This window comes from Rhinoderma darwinii, chromosome 9 (genome assembly GCF_050947455.1).
Source record: "Rhinoderma darwinii isolate aRhiDar2 chromosome 9, aRhiDar2.hap1, whole genome shotgun sequence".
NCBI classification, from domain to species: domain Eukaryota; kingdom Metazoa; phylum Chordata; class Amphibia; order Anura; family Rhinodermatidae; genus Rhinoderma; species Rhinoderma darwinii.
Window position 1 is genome coordinate 56,615,314 of NC_134695.1, and position 19,248 is coordinate 56,634,561.

General features: G+C 42.7%; 1 protein-coding gene across 2 annotated transcripts in view; it reads right to left on the minus strand.

The window, feature by feature from the left end:
* The window catches only part of MPPED2 (metallophosphoesterase domain containing 2), a 128,450-nt gene that overhangs the window by 66,371 nt on the left and 42,831 nt on the right, over positions 1 to 19,248 (minus strand). For both annotated transcript variants that reach the window (XM_075837007.1, XM_075837006.1), the window contains one exon: positions 4,749 to 4,974. In XM_075837007.1, coding sequence (XP_075693122.1) covers positions 4,749 to 4,974 — 226 coding nt within the window. The remainder of the gene's footprint in view (positions 1 to 4,748; positions 4,975 to 19,248) is intronic.

Consider the following 19,248-nt stretch of genomic DNA (forward strand, 5'->3'; position numbering starts at 1 on the left):
GGATGGAAGGCAGAGGAGAAGGACAGATCAATCCCCAACTTCATACAGAAGGCTCTCCAAAACAATGAAACAAATTGTACCCCTCTGTCCGAAACAATATTGACAGGGACCCCATGGAGACGCAGGATGTGTTTGACAAACAAAGTAGCCAACGTTTTGGCGTTGGGTAGTTTCTTGAGGGGCACAAAGTGGCACATCTTACTGAAGCGGTCCACCACCACCCACACCACCGACTTGCCTTGGGATGGAGGCAAATCGGTGATAAAATCCATGGAGATATGTGTCCAAGGTCTCTGGGGAATGGGCAACGAACGCAGTAAGCCCGCTGGTCGGGACCTGGGAGTCTTGGACCTAGCACAAACCTCACAAGCGGCGACGTAGGCCTTAACGTCTTTAGGCAACCCAGGCCACCAATAATTTCTGGTAATGAGGTGTTTGGTACCCAGGATGCCTGGATGGCCAGATAGTGCGGAGTCATGATTTTCCCTAAGTACCCTTAGCCGGAATTGCAGGGGAACAAACAGCTTGTTCTCAGGAAGGTTCCCGGGAGCTGCACCTTGATCGGCAGCAATTTCAGAGACTAAATCAGAATCGATCGAGGAAATGATTATACCTGGAGGCAAAATACAAGCAGGATCTTCCTCCGAAGGAGGGCTGGCCATGAAGCTACACGACAGTGCATCAGCCTTAATATTTTTAGACCCAGCCCTATAGGTAACCAAAAAATTGAATCTGGTAAAAAATAACGCCCATCGAGCTTGTCTCGGGTTTAGCCTCCGGGCAGATTCTAGGAACACCAGATTCTTGTGGTCGGTAAGGACCGTTACCTGGTGCCTAGCCCCCTCCAGGAAGTGGCGCCACTCTTCAAATGCCCATTTAATGGCTAAGAGTTCGCGGTTGCCAATATCATAGTTACTTTCAGTTGGCGAAAACTTCCTGGAGAAGTAGGCACAGGGGCGGAGATGGGTGAGGGACCTGGTACCCTGGGACAAGACAGCCCCCACTCCCACCTCAGATGCGTCAACTTCCACGATAAATGGCTCCATTTGGTTGGGCTGAACCAGCACCGGGGCCGAGACAAAGCACTTCTTAAGGACCTCAAAAGCCTGGACAGCCTCAGGAGGCCAGTGGAGGAGATCAGCACCTTTGCGAGTGAGGTCCGTAAGGGGCTTAGCGATGACCGAGAAGTTAGCAATAAATCTCCTGTAATAATTAGCAAACCCCAAAAAACACTGTAACGCCTTCAGGGAGGCAGGTTGGACCCATTCCGCCACAGCCTGAACCTTTGCGGGGTCCATGCGGAATTCATGAGGAGTGAGGATTTGACCCAAAAATGGAATCTCCTGTACCCCAAACACACATTTTTCGGTTTTGGCAAACAGTTTATTTTCCCGAAGGACCTGGAGCACCTTCCTGACATGCTCCACGTGGGAGGACCAGTCCTTGGAAAACACCAGTATGTCATCAAGGTACACTACCAGAAAAATCCCCAGGTAATTTCTCAAAATCTCATTTATGAAATTCTGGAAGACCGCAGGGGCATTACACAACCCAAAGGGCATGACGAGGTATTCGAAATGGCCTTCGGGCGTGTTAAACGCAGTCTTCCACTCATCCCCCTCTTTGATGCGAATAAGGTTATACGCCCCCCGTAGATCCAATTTAGAAAACCATTGGGCCCCCTGAACCTGATTAAAGAGATCAGGAATCAAAGGAAGGGGATACTGGTTCCTTACCGTGACCTTATTCAGGCTACGGTAGTCAATGCATGGCCTAAGACCACCATCCTTCTTCCCCACGAAGAAGAAGCCAGCACCTACCGGAGAAGAAGAGGGACGAATGTAACCCTTGGCCAGGGATTCCTGGATATACACTCTCATAGCTTCACGTTCGGGACAAGAAAGATTAAATATCCTACCCTTAGGAAGCTTAGCTCCTGGTACCAATTCGATAGCGCAATCGTATTCTCTATGAGGAGGTAACACTTTGGAGGCCTCCCTAGAGAAAACATCAGCGAAGTCCTGAACAAACTCGGGTAGCGTATTCGCCTCCTTAGGGGGAGAAATAGAATTAACAGAAAAACATGACGTACAACATTCATTACCCCATTTGGTTAGCTCCCCAGTATTCCAGTCAAACGTAGGATTATGCAACTGCAACCAGGGAAGACCTAGCACCAAATCGTATGATAATCCCTGCATCAACAGTACAGAGCATTGCTCCAAATGCATGGAGCCAACAAGGAGTTCAAAAACAGGGGTATGCTGTGTAAAATAACCATTAGCAAGAGGAGTGGCGTCGATACCCACTACCGGGACAGGTTTAGGCAAATCAATAAGAGGCATAGCAAGGGACATAGCAAATTCCACAGACATGATATTAGTAGAGGACCCTGAATCCACGAAAGCACTGCCGGTAGCAGACCTACCACCAAAAGAGACCTGAAAGGGAAGCAAGATCTTAGTACGTTTCATATTTACGGGAAATACCTGTGCGCCCAAGTGACCTCCCCGATGATCACTTAGACGCGGAAGTTCTCTGGCTGCAACCTTACGCTTAGGACAGTTGTTCACTTGATGCTTGTCGTCCCCACAGTAGAAGCAGAGACCATTCTTCCTGCGGAATTCTCTACGTTGTTGGGGGGACACGGAGGCCCCGAGTTGCATAGGTATCTCTGAATCTTTCGGGGAGGAACGAAGCAACGGAGCTTCGGGAGGCATCATGGGGGAGTCGGAGGAGAAAACACATAAACGTTCACGTTGTCGTTCCCTGAGACGTCGGTCAAGTCGTATCGCTAAAGCCATAACCTGGTCTAGGGAGTCAGAAGAGGGATAGCTAACTAGCAGGTCTTTCAGGGCATTCGACAGACCCAACCTAAACTGGCACCTTAAGGCAGGGTCATTCCACCGAGAAGCTACGCACCACTTCCGAAAGTCAGAGCAATACTCCTCAACAGGTCTCTTACCCTGACTTAAGGTCACCAGCTGACTCTCGGCAAAGGCAGTCCTGTCAGCCTCGTCATAAATAAGTCCGAGAGCAGAAAAGAAACAATCAACGGAGGAAAGTTCAGGGGCGTCAGGAGCCAAGGAGAAGGCCCACTCTTGGGGCCCTTCCTGGAGCCGGGACATAATTATACCCACCCGCTGGCTCTCAGAACCTGAGGAATGAGGCTTTAAACGAAAGTAAAGCCTACAACTCTCCCGAAAGGAGAGAAAAGTCCTCCGGTCCCCTGAGAACCGGTCGGGCAACTTGAGGTGGGGTTCAAGAGGTGCGGTGCGGGGAACTACCAGGGTAGCATCAGGCTGGTTTACCCTCTGAGCCAGGGCCTGGACCTGTAGGGAGAGACCCTGCATTTGCTGAGCCAGGGTCTCACGGGGATCCATAGTGGTGTCAGGGACCAGGGGTAGACTAGGTATGGGCTTGTTATTATGTAACGGCAGGGGGTAGGGAGACGGACAAGTGAGCCCTAATCTACCCGCCACTCTGTCCCTGCCTACTTGCAACGACCCGCCCTAGGCGACGGGGTACAACTGGGCGGCGGTCCCTGCGCTCAGTAAGTGCACGACAAACACGACAAACATACAAGGAACGCAAGCAAGGAAAAGGGGCCGTTGCCCACGGCAACACCGTGAGCAACCAGAGTGGTGAACGAGCCGAGTCAAGCCAGGAGTGTGCGAGGTACAAAACGAAAAGCAGAAGAGTAGTCGGTAAGCCAGGGTCGGTATGGAGCAGGATCAAAATAGCAGGAGCTGTAGCTGGGCCAGGAACCACAAGGAAGGAAACCAAAGCAATAACAAGCACCGAGGGACAGGAAGTGCAGGCTTAAATAGACCGAGGGCGGGAGCTAGCTGAGTCTGGCCAGGTTACGATAGGCTCTCCCACTCCTAAGCCTGCCAGCCTGAATGGTGGAAGCAGGAGTCAGTCTCAGGGATGTATTCTCAGGTGCTGACTGATTAGTTCTGGGAGTTAACCCCGCAGTGCCTGGCAGATCCTTTACAGTAGCCCTTTTGATTGATATGAGTGTTTATATATTAGCACCAGTACCTCATGAATATGTAGCACCTACATGATGCTACGTATAAATCAGTGTATATTGTGAAGAACATTGTTTCAGCCCATAAAGTGCAGTCTCCACTTGATGTGAAAGACATTTGCATTTCAAGTGCAGTCAAATAAGAATATGGCTGAAAATAATAAGTGTTATAAGAAGAACAGTGGACAAAGACTAGAAGTATCCTGTATAGGGCAAAACTATCACATGGCCTTGCCCCGAAGGATACCTAGTCACTGATGGTATGTTTGGACAAGATAGGATATATTTGGTCAATGGATATTTCCGTTTTGGGGCCAATCTCTAGTGGGTTGGCATTTGACATGTGGTCATGCACTTCTATTTAGTCTTAGCCGTTGAATAGTACAGGAAAGTATGGCTACTATTAGATCTGGGGGGAATCAAAACATGTAAAAACAAACATGAAGACCATTAGAATACGATATTATAAACATGCGCTCATATACCTAAACTCAACACTTGAATTTGCTCCAGATTAACAAGACAAAGAACAGAACAGGAAACGTAGCACATTTTATAAGTCGTATTCAAGAAAGTGTGAACAAGCTACCTAAAAAAAACTAAAATTTAACTGCCCACATCATCACCCACTGCATATATAGCACATAACAATACTAGGCAGACGAAAAAAACAGTAATCTTAGCCGCTGATAACAATATTCAAAGGGTAACTCACCATGGTGCGCCGTATATTCGGAATCCTTTCACAGTTACTTCTGAATCTTGCAAGTAAATACTGTTAGTGAGGAGTGATTGCACATTATCAAAGTCTTCAGGTTTCAATTTGGAAACTGAGGGAAAGCGGTAGTAATCCTGTTTAACAAGATCTGCCATGAATTCCTTATCAAAAGTAAGTTCATGATTCCCTGCAATCACTATTTTAAATTCGTATGGTAAGGATCCTACAAGGCAAAAAAGAAGAACAAAAAATACTATCACTGAAAATCGGACAAAAATGACACCAATCAAATGTCTTTTTTTTTTTACAACTTAATTTTAACCATTTTTTCATATATTTTTTTACAATGTAATACATTTTTTTATTTTTATTTTTAAACGTCAATAGTTTTTCACAATTTTTTTAAATGCATTATAATGCATCATGAATTACTGCACAATAATAAATTCATTCATATACATTTTTGTTTTTCAGCCAATATTTTTTTTTTCACCTAGAACAGATGAGAATTTGGATCCTCAATAGGCTGGAACAGAGATAAACAAAAATAAGACTCCTCTGCTTAAAAACCATAGCATACGTATATCACATCAGAATTCTAGAGTATTGGTTGGCACACAAATGTTCTTTGGCCTTTACATTTTCCTGAAGTTTTGCTGTTGCCGAAGTTACATAAATAGGTTATTCAATTGAGCAATGTCTGCAACGTGTTAATTGTTCTCACCAAGGATGTACATACTATAGAGGCAGCGCCCAGGTTGACTAAATTCTTTATTTTGATAGGTGGTGAGAACATGTGCAGGAATCCCCAAATTCTACAGAACCCAAACAAGGTTGTGGGGAATTGCCCAAAGGATCATGGAAAGGCGATAGAGTCGAAGGCCAAACAAGCACCAAGACTTCTCATTCCAGCCCAAGACCCCCTTCTCCTGCCCCAAGTGGTAAGCGATATGGTAGCGTTATCCAGCACCAGACATGGTCCTCACCTCTAAGTACTCCTGTGTCTCACACCTCATGAAAGAAATCGCTAGTACTACAGATTGTAAAACAAGAAAACCTTCACGCCAAGTCTAGGCAAGCCGCTCATCTTTAATAAATGACGCACATCTGTGACAAACAAGCTCCACCCCATCATGAAAGACAAAATTCAAAGTGTCTTAAGGATCTTGAACATATGTTTGAGAAATATGACGGTAAATCACATGCAATAGGATCCTCTGAGTGTTAGAGAGACTGAGAAATCATCTCCTCTCAAGTTATCGACGCTGTCGAGTTTGGACAATACCAATTAACAATGCCTTTCCCCGAAAGACTTGGCGATCATTGGAGGTCTCATTGCGTCTCCGCTACAGGAAGGAAGGCATAGACCTCAAAAGAAAACAACAAGTGTACCATGATTTAGATGGACACTAGATATCTCCAGAGCCAGATTTGACATGGTTCTTGCTCTAGCATATAGAGTAGAAGACCTTTCAACATGTCATAATAGGACATGTTTTCTATTGCAGACAAGTTCCTTAATTTTTTTATCTGTGTATGTAAAAAAAAAAATCTCTAGTGTTTGATAGTTTGGCCCATGGTGGGTCACTAGATGATGGATTAGAGAAATGTTATTAATAATATTCTACAAACTATAAAATAACCAAAACTAGATTCATAGTCCACTCCACCTACAGTCATTATGAGATGCGGATGGTGTGCCAGCTATTATAGGAAGAGGAGAGAGACGCTGAAATGTTACCTCCTTAAATTTACGCTCTAAACACACCTAATTCAAACAGCTTCTATGTCCTTAAATATTTTTACATTTTTTTTTTTAGAGGTGAAATATTTTTTGCAAGGATGTCTCACAAGTGTTGGTCGTCTTTATAATTACATCTGCCAATTTGAAAACCACCAAAAAATACTCTGTGCTATAAGAAGGTGTTGTATTAACTTGACCGAATGTACTGCAGGGAGCCCACAGGCAGAGAATGATTACAGTAACAATCAATACTTCTTACAATTACATTTGGCCAAGTCCAAGTAATCTAGACTGGAAGTGTGTATAGCGAATACAAATGATGCATGTTACAAACTAAAAGTATTACTTCAAATATGAGTCTGAATAGAGTTACAGGGTACAATGAGAAAGAATAATAATATGTATATGTATCATCATTACACTGCCACAAAAGGTACTGTCTATCTCTCTTCCATCTATCCACCTACTCGATCTACGCACCCCACCCTCTTTACCCAGCTACGGTCTATAACCATCTACGGTCCATACCCATCTACGGGTCCCATCCATCTACGGGTCCCATCCATCTAGGAGTCCCTTTCCATCTACGGGTCCTATCCAGCTAAGGGTCCTATCCATCTAAGGGTCCTATCCATCTAAGGGTCCTATCCAGCGACGGGTCCCTTTCCATCGACGGGTCCCTTTCCATCTACGGGTCCCTTTCCATCTACGGGTCCCTTTCCATCTACGGGTCCCTTTCCATCTACGGGTCCCTTTCCATCTACGGGTCCCTTTCCATCTACGGGTCCCTTTCCATCTACGATTCCCTTTCCATCTACGGGTCCCTTTCCATCTACGGGTCCCTTTCCATCTACCGGGTCCTGTCCATCTACCGGGTCCTGTCCATCTACCGGGTCCTGTCCATCTACCGGGTCCTGTCCATCTACGGGTCCTGTCCATCTACGGGTCCTGTCCATCTACGGGTCCTGTCCATCTACGGGTCCTGTCCATCTACGGGTCCTGTCCATCTACGGGTCCTATCGATCTATGGGTCCTATCCATCTACAGTATCTACCATATCTAATGTACGTACGTATCATATCGATCTATTGTATCTATCAGTACTTCACCAACTCCCACTGCATGAACTATACTCTAGCCCTTGCCGTGAAGAGAGGACAAAGTACCCTTTCAGAAGTGCAGCTCTTCGGTTGAGGTATCTTAGATACAGAAATTATTCAGTGTAACTGTAAGAGTCAGTAAAGCCAACTACAAACATGAGAAAAAAAAAAAAAAGAGACAAACAGTGCCTCATAGGGTAAAAAGGTTCCGTAACAGACAAAGTAAAATAAAAGTGGAAATATGCTCACCTAACTAATATTAGTTATATATACTAAAAATGCTGCCAGCATACGAGCACCCATGCCTGGTGGGTCACCAAGGCAGGTGTCTAAAGGATACAGAGGAGATTCGCTGGACCCGGGAGACTGTTAGAGAAGGACAATCAGTACCTTTCGGGTGAAAACTTCCATATAGTAAAAATGTATCCGTAAAACTATTTATTGGGTTTTATTAAAAGTAATGCATTTCTGGCTGTAGGGTGCAGAGACGGCTAATACAATATGAGCACAAACACACTGTTCAAATCATATACATGTCCTTCCCTGCCAGTGCGGGCTGCCAATTATAATCAATAGGCCCCAGATCACAATTGGTCATAACACATTTTGCTGACAGATTCACAGGACTACCGCAGGGAATTTGGACTTCCACACACATTTGTATCATGCACGTGAAATTATATATTGAAGCGGATAACAGAAAATAGGTTTACTGACATTCTAATGGATACGTAATCTCCCAAAAATAACCCCCAAAAAATCATCAAAGGAGCAAGGTTCTGACATTTAGATTTTTAAGACCCTTTAAAAAATAGTTTTGACCATACAATTGAGTCACTCCCTACCTACAAAAAAAAAATACATTTTAGATATGACTTCTGTTTATTTTCATAGCAAGAAAAAAATATATATACCATAGAAAATATTGTATGGGAATCATAAGCCTATATACCATAGAAAATATTGTATGGGAAACATAAGCCTAAAGGACAGACATTTGCCTGGTCTGGGTAGGTTATAGAATATATTCGGATGCTTTTTTTTGCTATTGCTCGATCGTCACCAATAAACATAGAATGATAGAGTATTACTGGTCAGATTCTTTTAAATCAATGTATCCCTATGGAGGGGGGGGGGGGGAAGTAACCCTGAATCCATTACAAAATGTCTATGTTAGAATATTAGCGAATTTCACAAGGTCACTTGCAACTTTCTTTCCCATAGGGTTACGTTGAAGTTGCATGGGAATGTAAAAGACTTTTTGATTTTGGTTAATAAAAAATAAATAAAAAATAAAATAGAAAAATGCAAAATATAGTAAAATTCCAAAAAATAAAAAAACATGTCAATGAGACGCATTCCCCAGGAAACTCTAGTAAATCCCAAAATGTAAATGAAATAACATATCGATAAAATATTGACTATGCGAAAGGCCTTGCCGTGTTATACCCTATGAGAGTCTGCAGATTTTATATCAGTTCGTAAGGTATAGAAGCGTCTTATTCTCTCTCCTTAGTCCTCCACAGCACCATGAAATGTTGTCTTCTGATGTGGAATCTCTGAGGTGTAACACTGATCCAGTCCCAGGGTTAATAGAGAGCGGGGGAGGAGGAATTAGCTCCTGTGAAGAGTGTGTGTCGGGCACAGCAAGATGAGTCTTCCACCTTTTGTTAACACTGTGGCAGACAACAAAACAGCACAAGCGCAGCGGAAGTTCAGGCTTCGACCTTTCACTCCCTACGCGTCAGGCTTCATTAATTTTCATGGGGCCTAGCAGCTGAGGCGTTAATGTTAACTGAGTGTTAAGAGACACAGTGGCAGCAGTGCCAGCAGTTCAACCCGCGTGCCCGTACAGATCTCAACTACATCAAGTCTCATAGAAAAGATGGTGCCATTTGCAGCTAATGAACAATACAACAGATGGTTGGAACGGTAAAAAAACGGGTTATCTCACAAGACCAATACAGAAGGTGGCCTTTATGCGCCATTTATACTTCCGAGAAAGTAAATAACAAATCTATACACTAAGGCTTTATTCACACGAGCGTGTCCGATTTGCGTGCGCAGAAAACGGACTGTATTTCCTGCATTTCATGTCCGTATGCCATCAGTGTGCTTTCCATTCCGCATCACTGTGCTTTGCGTGTGGCATCCGTTTTTCATGTCCGTGATTCTCCTCTGCGAGCACTTTTTTTTTTTTTTTATTTCTCAGCATTTCTTTAACAAATGGTGTGTGAAACACGGACAGCACAAGGATGTCGTCCGAGTGTTGTCCGTGTTTTTTATGCACCCATAGACTTTTAATGAGCGACAAGGTGCGCAAAAATGGACCGATATAGGACATGCAGTGAGTTTCACGCAACGGACAGTCGCTGCGTGAAAAATCACGCATGCTATAATAGCCCTATTGACTTGCATGGGTCTGTGTGCTGTCAGAATTTTCAACGGACAGCACACAGACGCGGAACACACTGATCTGAATGAGCCCTAACAAAAGAAACCAAGACCCTATTCTTGATTTATTTTGTGTCTCTTCTTATACCTAAGATTAGGTAGCTGCAAACTCTATAAACAGCGCAATTTCTTAGAACATTGTATCCTTGCCTGCTAGTTGAATGGTACTCTTCACGGTGGGCGGCAATGTTGTGCGTGAGTGCGTCCAACATGCCGTATCTTATTCAGCAAACGATTGCGACAGTGGTGGCTTATGTACGCACAAGCTTATTCTCAGAAACATAGGACTCTTTTGCTGGTCAATTCCTGGACCTTCCCGTTCCAGTAACACAGGACCCGTGGCCGATGCCAAAAAAAAAATGCAGACATTCAGGAGAGGATTATGAGCAGCCAGAGGTAAATCGTTACGAAATTTATCCCTGCAGGTGCACGTCAACAGAACAACATTTTGATGTGTACTGAAATCTCTTCATCTGAAGCCATACCGGATGTGCAAGAGTTAATGAAGAGGGATAAACACAAGCGCGTGGCTACTGGATATGATTGCAGATGGCCATTTGGACCCTATGCAATGCATCATGTCCGAGGAAGCGTGGTTCCATCTAGCCGGGGGTGTTAATTCGCATAACAATAGATACTAGCTGCACCAACAATCACTTAATGATCCAAAAATGGGCGTTTGGTGCGGGGATATGGGTATACGGATTGTGGGTCCAATATTCTTTGATGAAAAGTCTAACACAGCGGTGTGCGACTTTTATATGTGGAGTTACTTGATGGGTAGGGCTTATAAAACGAATCCCTAGACAGTGCCCGAACAAAGGCAGCAAATTTAGATTATTTTTGTAACGGGTAAATTCGTCAATTCTTCTATTATCCATTGTCCTGTACAAACCACACAAGGGAAACAGGATTCCATTTTTTGACCCTGTATCTTTGTCATTATTCCCTTTTTTTTCCTTGGAGTACAGGGAATATATAGAGTGACCTTCCGCCAGAGACCACTTGACAACCTAAAAATGGTGAGTCAGTGGGTGCAGCTTCACCTATGTTATGGGCCTAAAAATCCCAAATGGGTGACGAGGTTGGGGCCATGTATTGCATAGGATATATGAAGATGAGCTTCTTTAAAAACTCTTTTGGCCAATCTGGAAAATGCTGTAAATATTCTGTAAAGGGATTTACATCATTGGCCCTCCCTCTGCTTGCCTCCTTGCTTGGATCTTTTAAAGAGGTCTGTTTAGTTTTTAAGAAGTAAAATATTTACAAAGATATATACAGTCTTATTGGAACTCAAAAAATTCCAGGAGCCAAGTGGCCAATGTGCCTAGAAAATTACTACTGACGCCTTACGTTTTGCGTTATTTTCTATTAACATCTATGGAATTCTTATTACCTGGCCACTAACAAATTAAAACAGGCCGACAATATTTTGTCCACCTTCTTTATAAGAAAAATAAAAAACAATGTAAAAGCCAAACTAAAACCTACAAAGATTAAAGGTATTGAGCACTGCAAAAAAAAATAAAAAAAAAATTTTTTTGCAATGGTGAATGCAGCCTTTTTGTGGTCAATTCCTTCTTTTTTTTGTCTACAATAATTGGTAGTTTCTAAGTGAAGTTTGTCAGTCGAACCACGTCATCCACGACGGCCTTGCCAACCCACTACTTCGCCAATCCTGGGAGTTGAGGTTTTCCAATCAAAATGTTTTCTCATTGACATATCTCAGCTCTATAACCAGTAATAGCTATGGAACTGGCAGATATGAAGATATTCTATATACAAATAAACCCTACGGGGGTGAAACCAGTCCTCATTTTTGTCTAATAGGATGTGACACGGGACCTCATCGACCAGATGCAGCTATAACACGATAAATAATAGCCAACTCCATTTCCAAACCGCCTTCTCCAAACACATCCTCGATCAATTTACATACTACTTTCCTACAGAAAGCAATGAAATCATAAGTTCCAATTGACTTAGCCCATATTGGAAAGTGACAGAGCAAGCGCTTAGAAATTCAATTACCACGAACAAATGGCATTTTCTCCACTCAGGAGGAAATTTTCAAACAACATCAAATTTATGGTCATCAAATAATATTAGTAAAGAAGGAGAAACTCAGCGTAATCCCTTTTTTGCAGAAGCAATATTTCAGCTTTGTAACTGAGCTCATATACTTCCAAGCGCACAAGAATTATCCACCAATTATCTAGATTTAATAGCGTAACGCATATTTCTATAAAACTGAAGGAAACATGGCGGTGCAGTAGGTTTTATCTGTAGCCTTGCAGCACCTTGGCTTTGGGTTTAAATCCAACCAAGGCAACATATGCATCAGAGTCGTAACTAGGCTTTCTTTCACCTCTTACCATACTGCCAAACGATTGTATCTAAATACCCTGTCCAAGCAGAGAGGCTTGTTGGTGCTCTACCTGGTACCCAGCACCCGGGCACATGCATTGCCACCCCATCCCCCTAGCTACACTTTTGATAACCATGGTATTTGCATCTCTTCATGTTCTCATGGGTTTCCTCCAAAACATGCTTTCGCTAAGTGGATTAAATTGACCGTACGGTCTGTGTGTGAGAAATTAGACCATTAGCTCCACTGTGGACAGGGACTAATGTGACTGCATTCCCTGTATGGTGCTGCAAAATATGTTGGTATATATATGGCTGTTAGCTTGCAGGTTAGTGCTGCAATATCAGACAAGGCCCGTGGACATGAGTGGTTCCATTTCTGGAAGAGAAAAAAAGCAGACCCTTTTCTCTAATCTCAGACAACCCCTTAAAATAAGCTCAGTACAAATTCAGAAAATCTTTGGTGCTACCTAGATGGATAAATATGCAAAAATAGTCATAGGGGACATATTGAAGGGTGAAAATACTATTTCATAACAATTTTAGCTCCATAAAAATAATCCAATGATGCAGTTATATTTCATCCAACCAAATAACAGTTGTTTTACATTTGCTGACATTCGACATTTAATAAATGGGAGTCTGGGTAGTAGACACAAAATTAGAACTTCCCTCCTCGTCTTTGAGATCTGAGAGAGACAAGAGGATCCTTGTTTCAAACCGGGGAATTTTAGTTTTTTTTCTCCAAGCTTAACCGGGGTTACATAAGGTAATAAAATAATACAACATTCATTCTATGACTAAAGCTTCATTGCCCTAATCCTGAGCAATCCTTATGAAATGCTTCTCCAATCCAAGACAAGCAAAACACCAAAGAGGTGTAAATTAGATCAAGTTTTGGCAATGTGCCGCATCGGTCCAGCTCTTCCAAAAATTATTTATGAATAGAAGCAAAATTGTGGGATATAAAACATAACAAATTAATCAGAATTTACTAAAATCCACCAAATATTACCAGAAAGTGAAAGATGCACAGTTACCAAACTGGGTTGAAAACCATAAAAAAGGGTGAGTCAGAAAAAGTAACATTCCTAGACCAAAAACAAACTGCCTACATGGTAAAGGCACCGAGTGCATATCAGGTACCCTCGGATTATGCAACAGATCTGAAAAGTATAAGGAAACCAGCAGTCCACACTTTTTGCGAGTTGGACTGATCTTACCGGAATCCCTGAAGGGTAGCAGAGTGCTTGGGGTACCGGAGCCAGGGGATCCTATTAAGGAGATCTTATGTTGCAATTGTCCAGTACAAACTGGGCATCCGAGTCCTGGGGATGTAAGCCCCAAGGTTAGGTCCTCCGAATCTAGCCCTAATCTGGACCTGTAACCTCTCACTGTGCTCCTGAAAATTGCTCCCGTCCTGACAAGGGCAGTACCCAAACTGTGCCCTAGTAACTGTGGCCCCCGGCACGTTTGTATGTACATATCGTCCTGGGACCTAAAGAAACTGTGGCACAGTGGACTCTAAGACCAGCTCCCCACCATTTGTTTCCTAGCATGGAGCAGGGCTGGAGCTACAATGAGGGCTCACTAAATGCAGGCAGCATGGTTTGCTGCTAGTCTGGCTAAAAGCCAAGACCTAGGAACCCAACTCTAACCTTACATTAGGTTACAATAGCATTCCAAATTTCAGCACAGTAAGGATTTTGAGTCTCAAAATAACTTATGGAATATAGCTGCAATACAGGTCTTATGTTGTAGTAACAGTTATGATGTCTACCAATAAGACCTTTCTCTTGGGCCACTAAGATCCGAAAAGTCCATCAAAGTGTTTCTCAGGAAAAAAACTTTGATAGTCTATTGTCTGGTAGTGATCAGTGGGAGGCCGACCCCCGGAACCCTTAACTATTAATGGTACAAAGGGGTAACATGACTCAGTGGAGCTAATGGACTCAACTGGATGGGTTCGAGCTGCAGTACCAGGCACAGGCGCATGTATGGACGAGCCGCTATTCTTCAATTAGAGGTCCCAGGGGTCATAACCCCAACAATCACATCACATTAATGGCCTATCCGAAGGATAGGCGATCAATGTTTTCCACCCTGTAAAATTATTTTGTTATTCTGAGGCCATTCTGTCACCAAAGCTTCAACTCCAATGTGGCGACTCTCTTCAAGTCTTAAACATAGGATTATCTACCTTTAGGAATATGTATGGCTCAGTGGTAAGTAATGTTAATCAATCATCCCATTGACTTGTAATAATATTTAAGTTGCTTACTGTATATTTTAACATTATAAAAATCTATTTCTGTTTCATCTTTAATTATCTATTGAAGGAGCTGTGCAACATGCCACAAAGACGTGATTGTCTGGAACTATGCAAATGTATCCATATGGCCAGGGAAACTCATTATAAACGGAATTCCTCCTGTGTTGCCTTTATCGCATGCCTCGGTTTCTGAGAATGTGCGCTGAGAAGTTGTCTTTTGTCCAATATTTCAGAAACCAGAGGTGAACTCAGGAACCTCAGTCAGATAATGTACCTCTTCACTGGCAAGTTTCCAACACTACCCACATAATTCTCCAGATTAATTATCAAAAGGAAGATCCACGTAGAGAAGAGAACATTCAATGAAAACATTCAGCTCCATGCTAATTTAGTGTTCCGTCTACGTTCAGGCACGCGATCACCTATTCAGCCACTTATTAAACTGCAAGTGACAGCAGAAAGAAAAATCACACAGCCGGTTACTGTCATCTCCCCCTGTACAAGGGAAAACTGCTCCTGCTCCGTTTTTTAAGCAACTCGCGTTCTTTTTGCAGCATTTTTTACGGCCGTTTTTGGAGCTGTTTTTCTATAGAGTCATTGAAAAACGGATCCAAAAACGGCTCAAGAAGTGACATGCACTTCTTTCTCGTGGGCGTTTTTAAAAAAGCGCCACGTCGGAACAGAACGCAGTTTTTCCAATTTAAATCAATGGGCAGATGTTTGGAGGCGTTCTGCTTTCGACTTTCCAGCCGTTTTTTGGCCGTTTACGGCTTAAAAAACGGCCGAAAATAAGCCGCGTGAACATACCCTTATGGTTTACTGAGATGATGAGCAGTTGCACATAGTCAACCCCTGCACCTATTCAAAGCATTTGTCGACTCCGTGACTCGGATATTTACCGACATCTGAATCGCAGAGTTTTTGGTCTCTTCCTTGTGAAGATATGTACATGTGGACAGACATAAGTAGCACGTATTGACTCTGTATATATTGAGCTGGTAAATTTAGTAGGTGTTGTGCCTTTCCGGCTCAGCTTGGGTCAGACTTTTAGCCACAGTCGTTTTGCATTTTTTACAAAATGTTATGATTTGATGCAAAATTGCATGAAGGCGCCCATAAGTGTAAAGTGATGGGTGTCAATTTCAGAAGTGTCTGCTTTTAGAAAATATGTGAGTATGCTGGTATGATTTTTGCATAGGTCAAAAATATGGAAATCGCCCCGGCAGCAAAAATGTTAAAGAAACAGTCCAGGCAAATACTTATAGACCATATAGATGTCAGAGGGAGAATCCCATGCTTGTGCCCACGGTCTAGGATCAAAAATGGAAAGCCAAATATGCTCCCATTTTGGTGGACCATTCACATCCGAGCATTCAGTTATATGGCTAGCCTGTAATGCTACATGTAGGCTGCAGCAGTCGCAAAATATATTGACAGCCGCGGCTTCTATTTTAAGGGATTTTTTTCCATGTATCCATACTTATGTTAATGTTATTATTGCATTGAAGCCAAGTGCCACGCTAGGTCACAAATTCACAGGGGGCATGAATGTTCTCCATAGGCAGCTGAACATCCGACTGACTGGCAACTAAGAATCCTTACATAATGGTCTTTTTAATCAAACGGAATATCTGTTATTGTACTATGTCGATCTAATGGACATTGAAAGAAAGTTTATAGTGGTTGCACAGGTGAATGCTATGATGCATTTTGGGTGGAGTAGCCTTTTAATGTTGTGCCACAACACGTTCTAGTAATACTTATCCCGGTAAAGGTTTTTGACATCCGGTATAAAAAGGAAAGTGTTGCCAATACTTTATGAATCTAATGGCTATGTCCCCGCTGTGTGGAGCATGTAGTATTTCAAAGGTTTTCTGTGCACTCGCATATTATGTATCTTCTAAATTCTTATAAAATATAGCCTACAGATTAGCATTCATAAAATTTCTACAAACCAGGGACCATATCATAAAAGAAAAATCTGGGCACCTATTTAAAATATCAGACTGAAGTTTAATAATTATTTGCCCAGTAGAGAAGAGAGTTTGTATGGGTTGTAGGCACACTGGCAAAAAAAACTATTTTGCAACCGATAAAAATACTAAATTTTTTTTTATAGGGTTTTCCAGTCCTAAGAAATGGATGGCCTATACTCTGTATAGGCCATCAAAACTTGATCGGTGGTGGTCCGACTCCTGGCACCCCCACCGATCAGCTGTTGTGAAGGGGCCGCGGTGCTCATATGAGCGCTGCTTCCCTTTAATTTCAACCTGCTTATACTGTGAATCGCCGACACACATCATGTAGCGACGGTTCACAGTATTACAGCCTGTTGTCATTCAAGTGAATAGGTGAAGGTGTAATACTGTGAACCACAGCTACAAGTGTATCAGCGATTCCCAGTACAAGCAGTGACAGTAATGAAGGGTAAGCAGCGCTCATATGAACAGAACAGCTGATCGGCGGGGGTTTCGGGAGTGGAACCTCCACCGATCAGGTATTGATGGTCTTTCCTGAGGATAGGCCATCAATTTCCTAGGACTTGAAAACCCCTTTAAAAACCTTGAGGTTGTCCTACATTTCATGCTGTATTAGGTCACGTTCACACGTTTAGGATTCTGTCAGGATTGAGGCGTGGATTCCATGCCTAAATCCTAAAAGAATCTGCTTGCACTCCACTGGCAATATATTTTATACCTCATTCACACGCTCAGGAAAATTTATAATATGAAGAACACGCCGCCGATTTTAAAATCTACAGCAAGTGGATTATTGCCACGGATTACGGGCTGAAAAGCCACGGATTAGCTCCATTAAATACCATGTGGCTAACTGAGGGGAGGTGGGTTATACGCTGGACAAACCACGGCAGAAAGCAGATTTCTGAAGAAGATTTGCACCATGATCTGTACCATGTGGATATAGCCTTACAGGTAGCGTAATGCAGGTAATGTGGGTACAGTATAAGAGATGCTCCTCTATACATAAACGTTGCATTCTACAAAGACGTTAAGCACAATGTACACTGCAGAGCCGTGCGTACAGAGGAACCAGACATAGGCCTGGCAACATACTACGAAGCTGTAGGCGCTCTGTGCCACCGTATAATGTGGCACCGTATTATGGATGTATCCACCCCTGTAAGCACTGCTTCTATAGTAGAATACCCTCACAATACAGGATACAATTAAGTATTCCACTATTATTTTTATGTTGGATTCATATAAAAAAAACTTTTTATGCCTCTACTGTATAGGAAATCGGAGGAATATGGAGGCACAGTAGATCTCATAGACTTCTACGGGTGCTGTACTATGGCTTTGTAAAACTTGAAGAGTAGTAATCCGGTTGTGTGCATAAGCCCTTAGTATCCCCCCCCCCCCAAAAAAAAACAAAACATTTTCCATTCCTATATATTGGTGCTCGTGGAACAAAATAAAGTTAAAAACCTACAACCAGGAGGCTACACAAATATACTTCTATAGCGATTAGTAATATTTTTTATAAATTGTCCCTATTTTTTTTTTACTATGTTTGCCGCAACATAGTAAAACCCTATCGTTTGCAAAAAATCCAAACATCACCTAAAAAAAACTGCGTGTGCTGTCATTAAGTTCGAAAACACCCCAGTTATTAAGAGGTTAATGTTGCTTACAGATGTTTAGACCTATAACACTCTCACATCTGGTTTATATGGGTTGCATATCGTGTGATAAACTGGCAGATGTTAAGGGAAGACAATAACCAGGTAATACACTATGCCCTTTATACCTCCCTACGCTTCTCGGAGATTGTATGCAAATGATTACAAGTCACTTTAAATTCTCTCACTGTGTTATTCTGTTCGGGCTCTGCAGGGAGCGTATAGTAGAGCTGGGAATGAATCAGTTTTCTGCACTTGGACGGCAAGAAATACTTTCCATGTTTAGTGTGCGAAACAAGGGAAGCTGTTTAAATTATCAGCATCCCAGAATTGTATACAAAATACCAACTAGGAGCTGGCAGGAGGTGTGCTCCGCGGGGACATGCTGGGAGCAGAATAAAGAACACTGTGATATACACACATTCCCCTGTATAGCCGCCTCCGTACAATGCATACACATTTCAATCAGGAAGTAAAGTCCTTCTAGTTTCCTGGCGAAGAATAATGCATGAGCTCAAATTCAAAGTGCCCAAGAACGAGTTTCTGAAAGCCCTAGCAAAGACCGATTTTAATTGCAGCCATGGACATGGCATCGTTAATAAAACAGTACCGCGTGTTTTAGTGTGATCAGGTTACGGCAAGGTTACAACGGAATGTAAAATTTTGTTGCAAGAAAAAAAATAGAGGAAGAGAGAGATCGAGGACAAAGAAGAAAGGGTGAAAGTGAAAAGGATAAGAAAATCAGAGACAAAGGGGTTAAAGAAGAATGTTACACTCTAGAAGGGGAGAAGGGAAGACAAAGAAGAAAGGGAGAGGAAGGAGGAGGTTGTGGGCGAAAGAAAGACAATGGGACAATGTACAAAGAGTAAGGACCAAGAGAGCGACGAGATGGTGGAGAAAACGGGACTGGGAGTTTG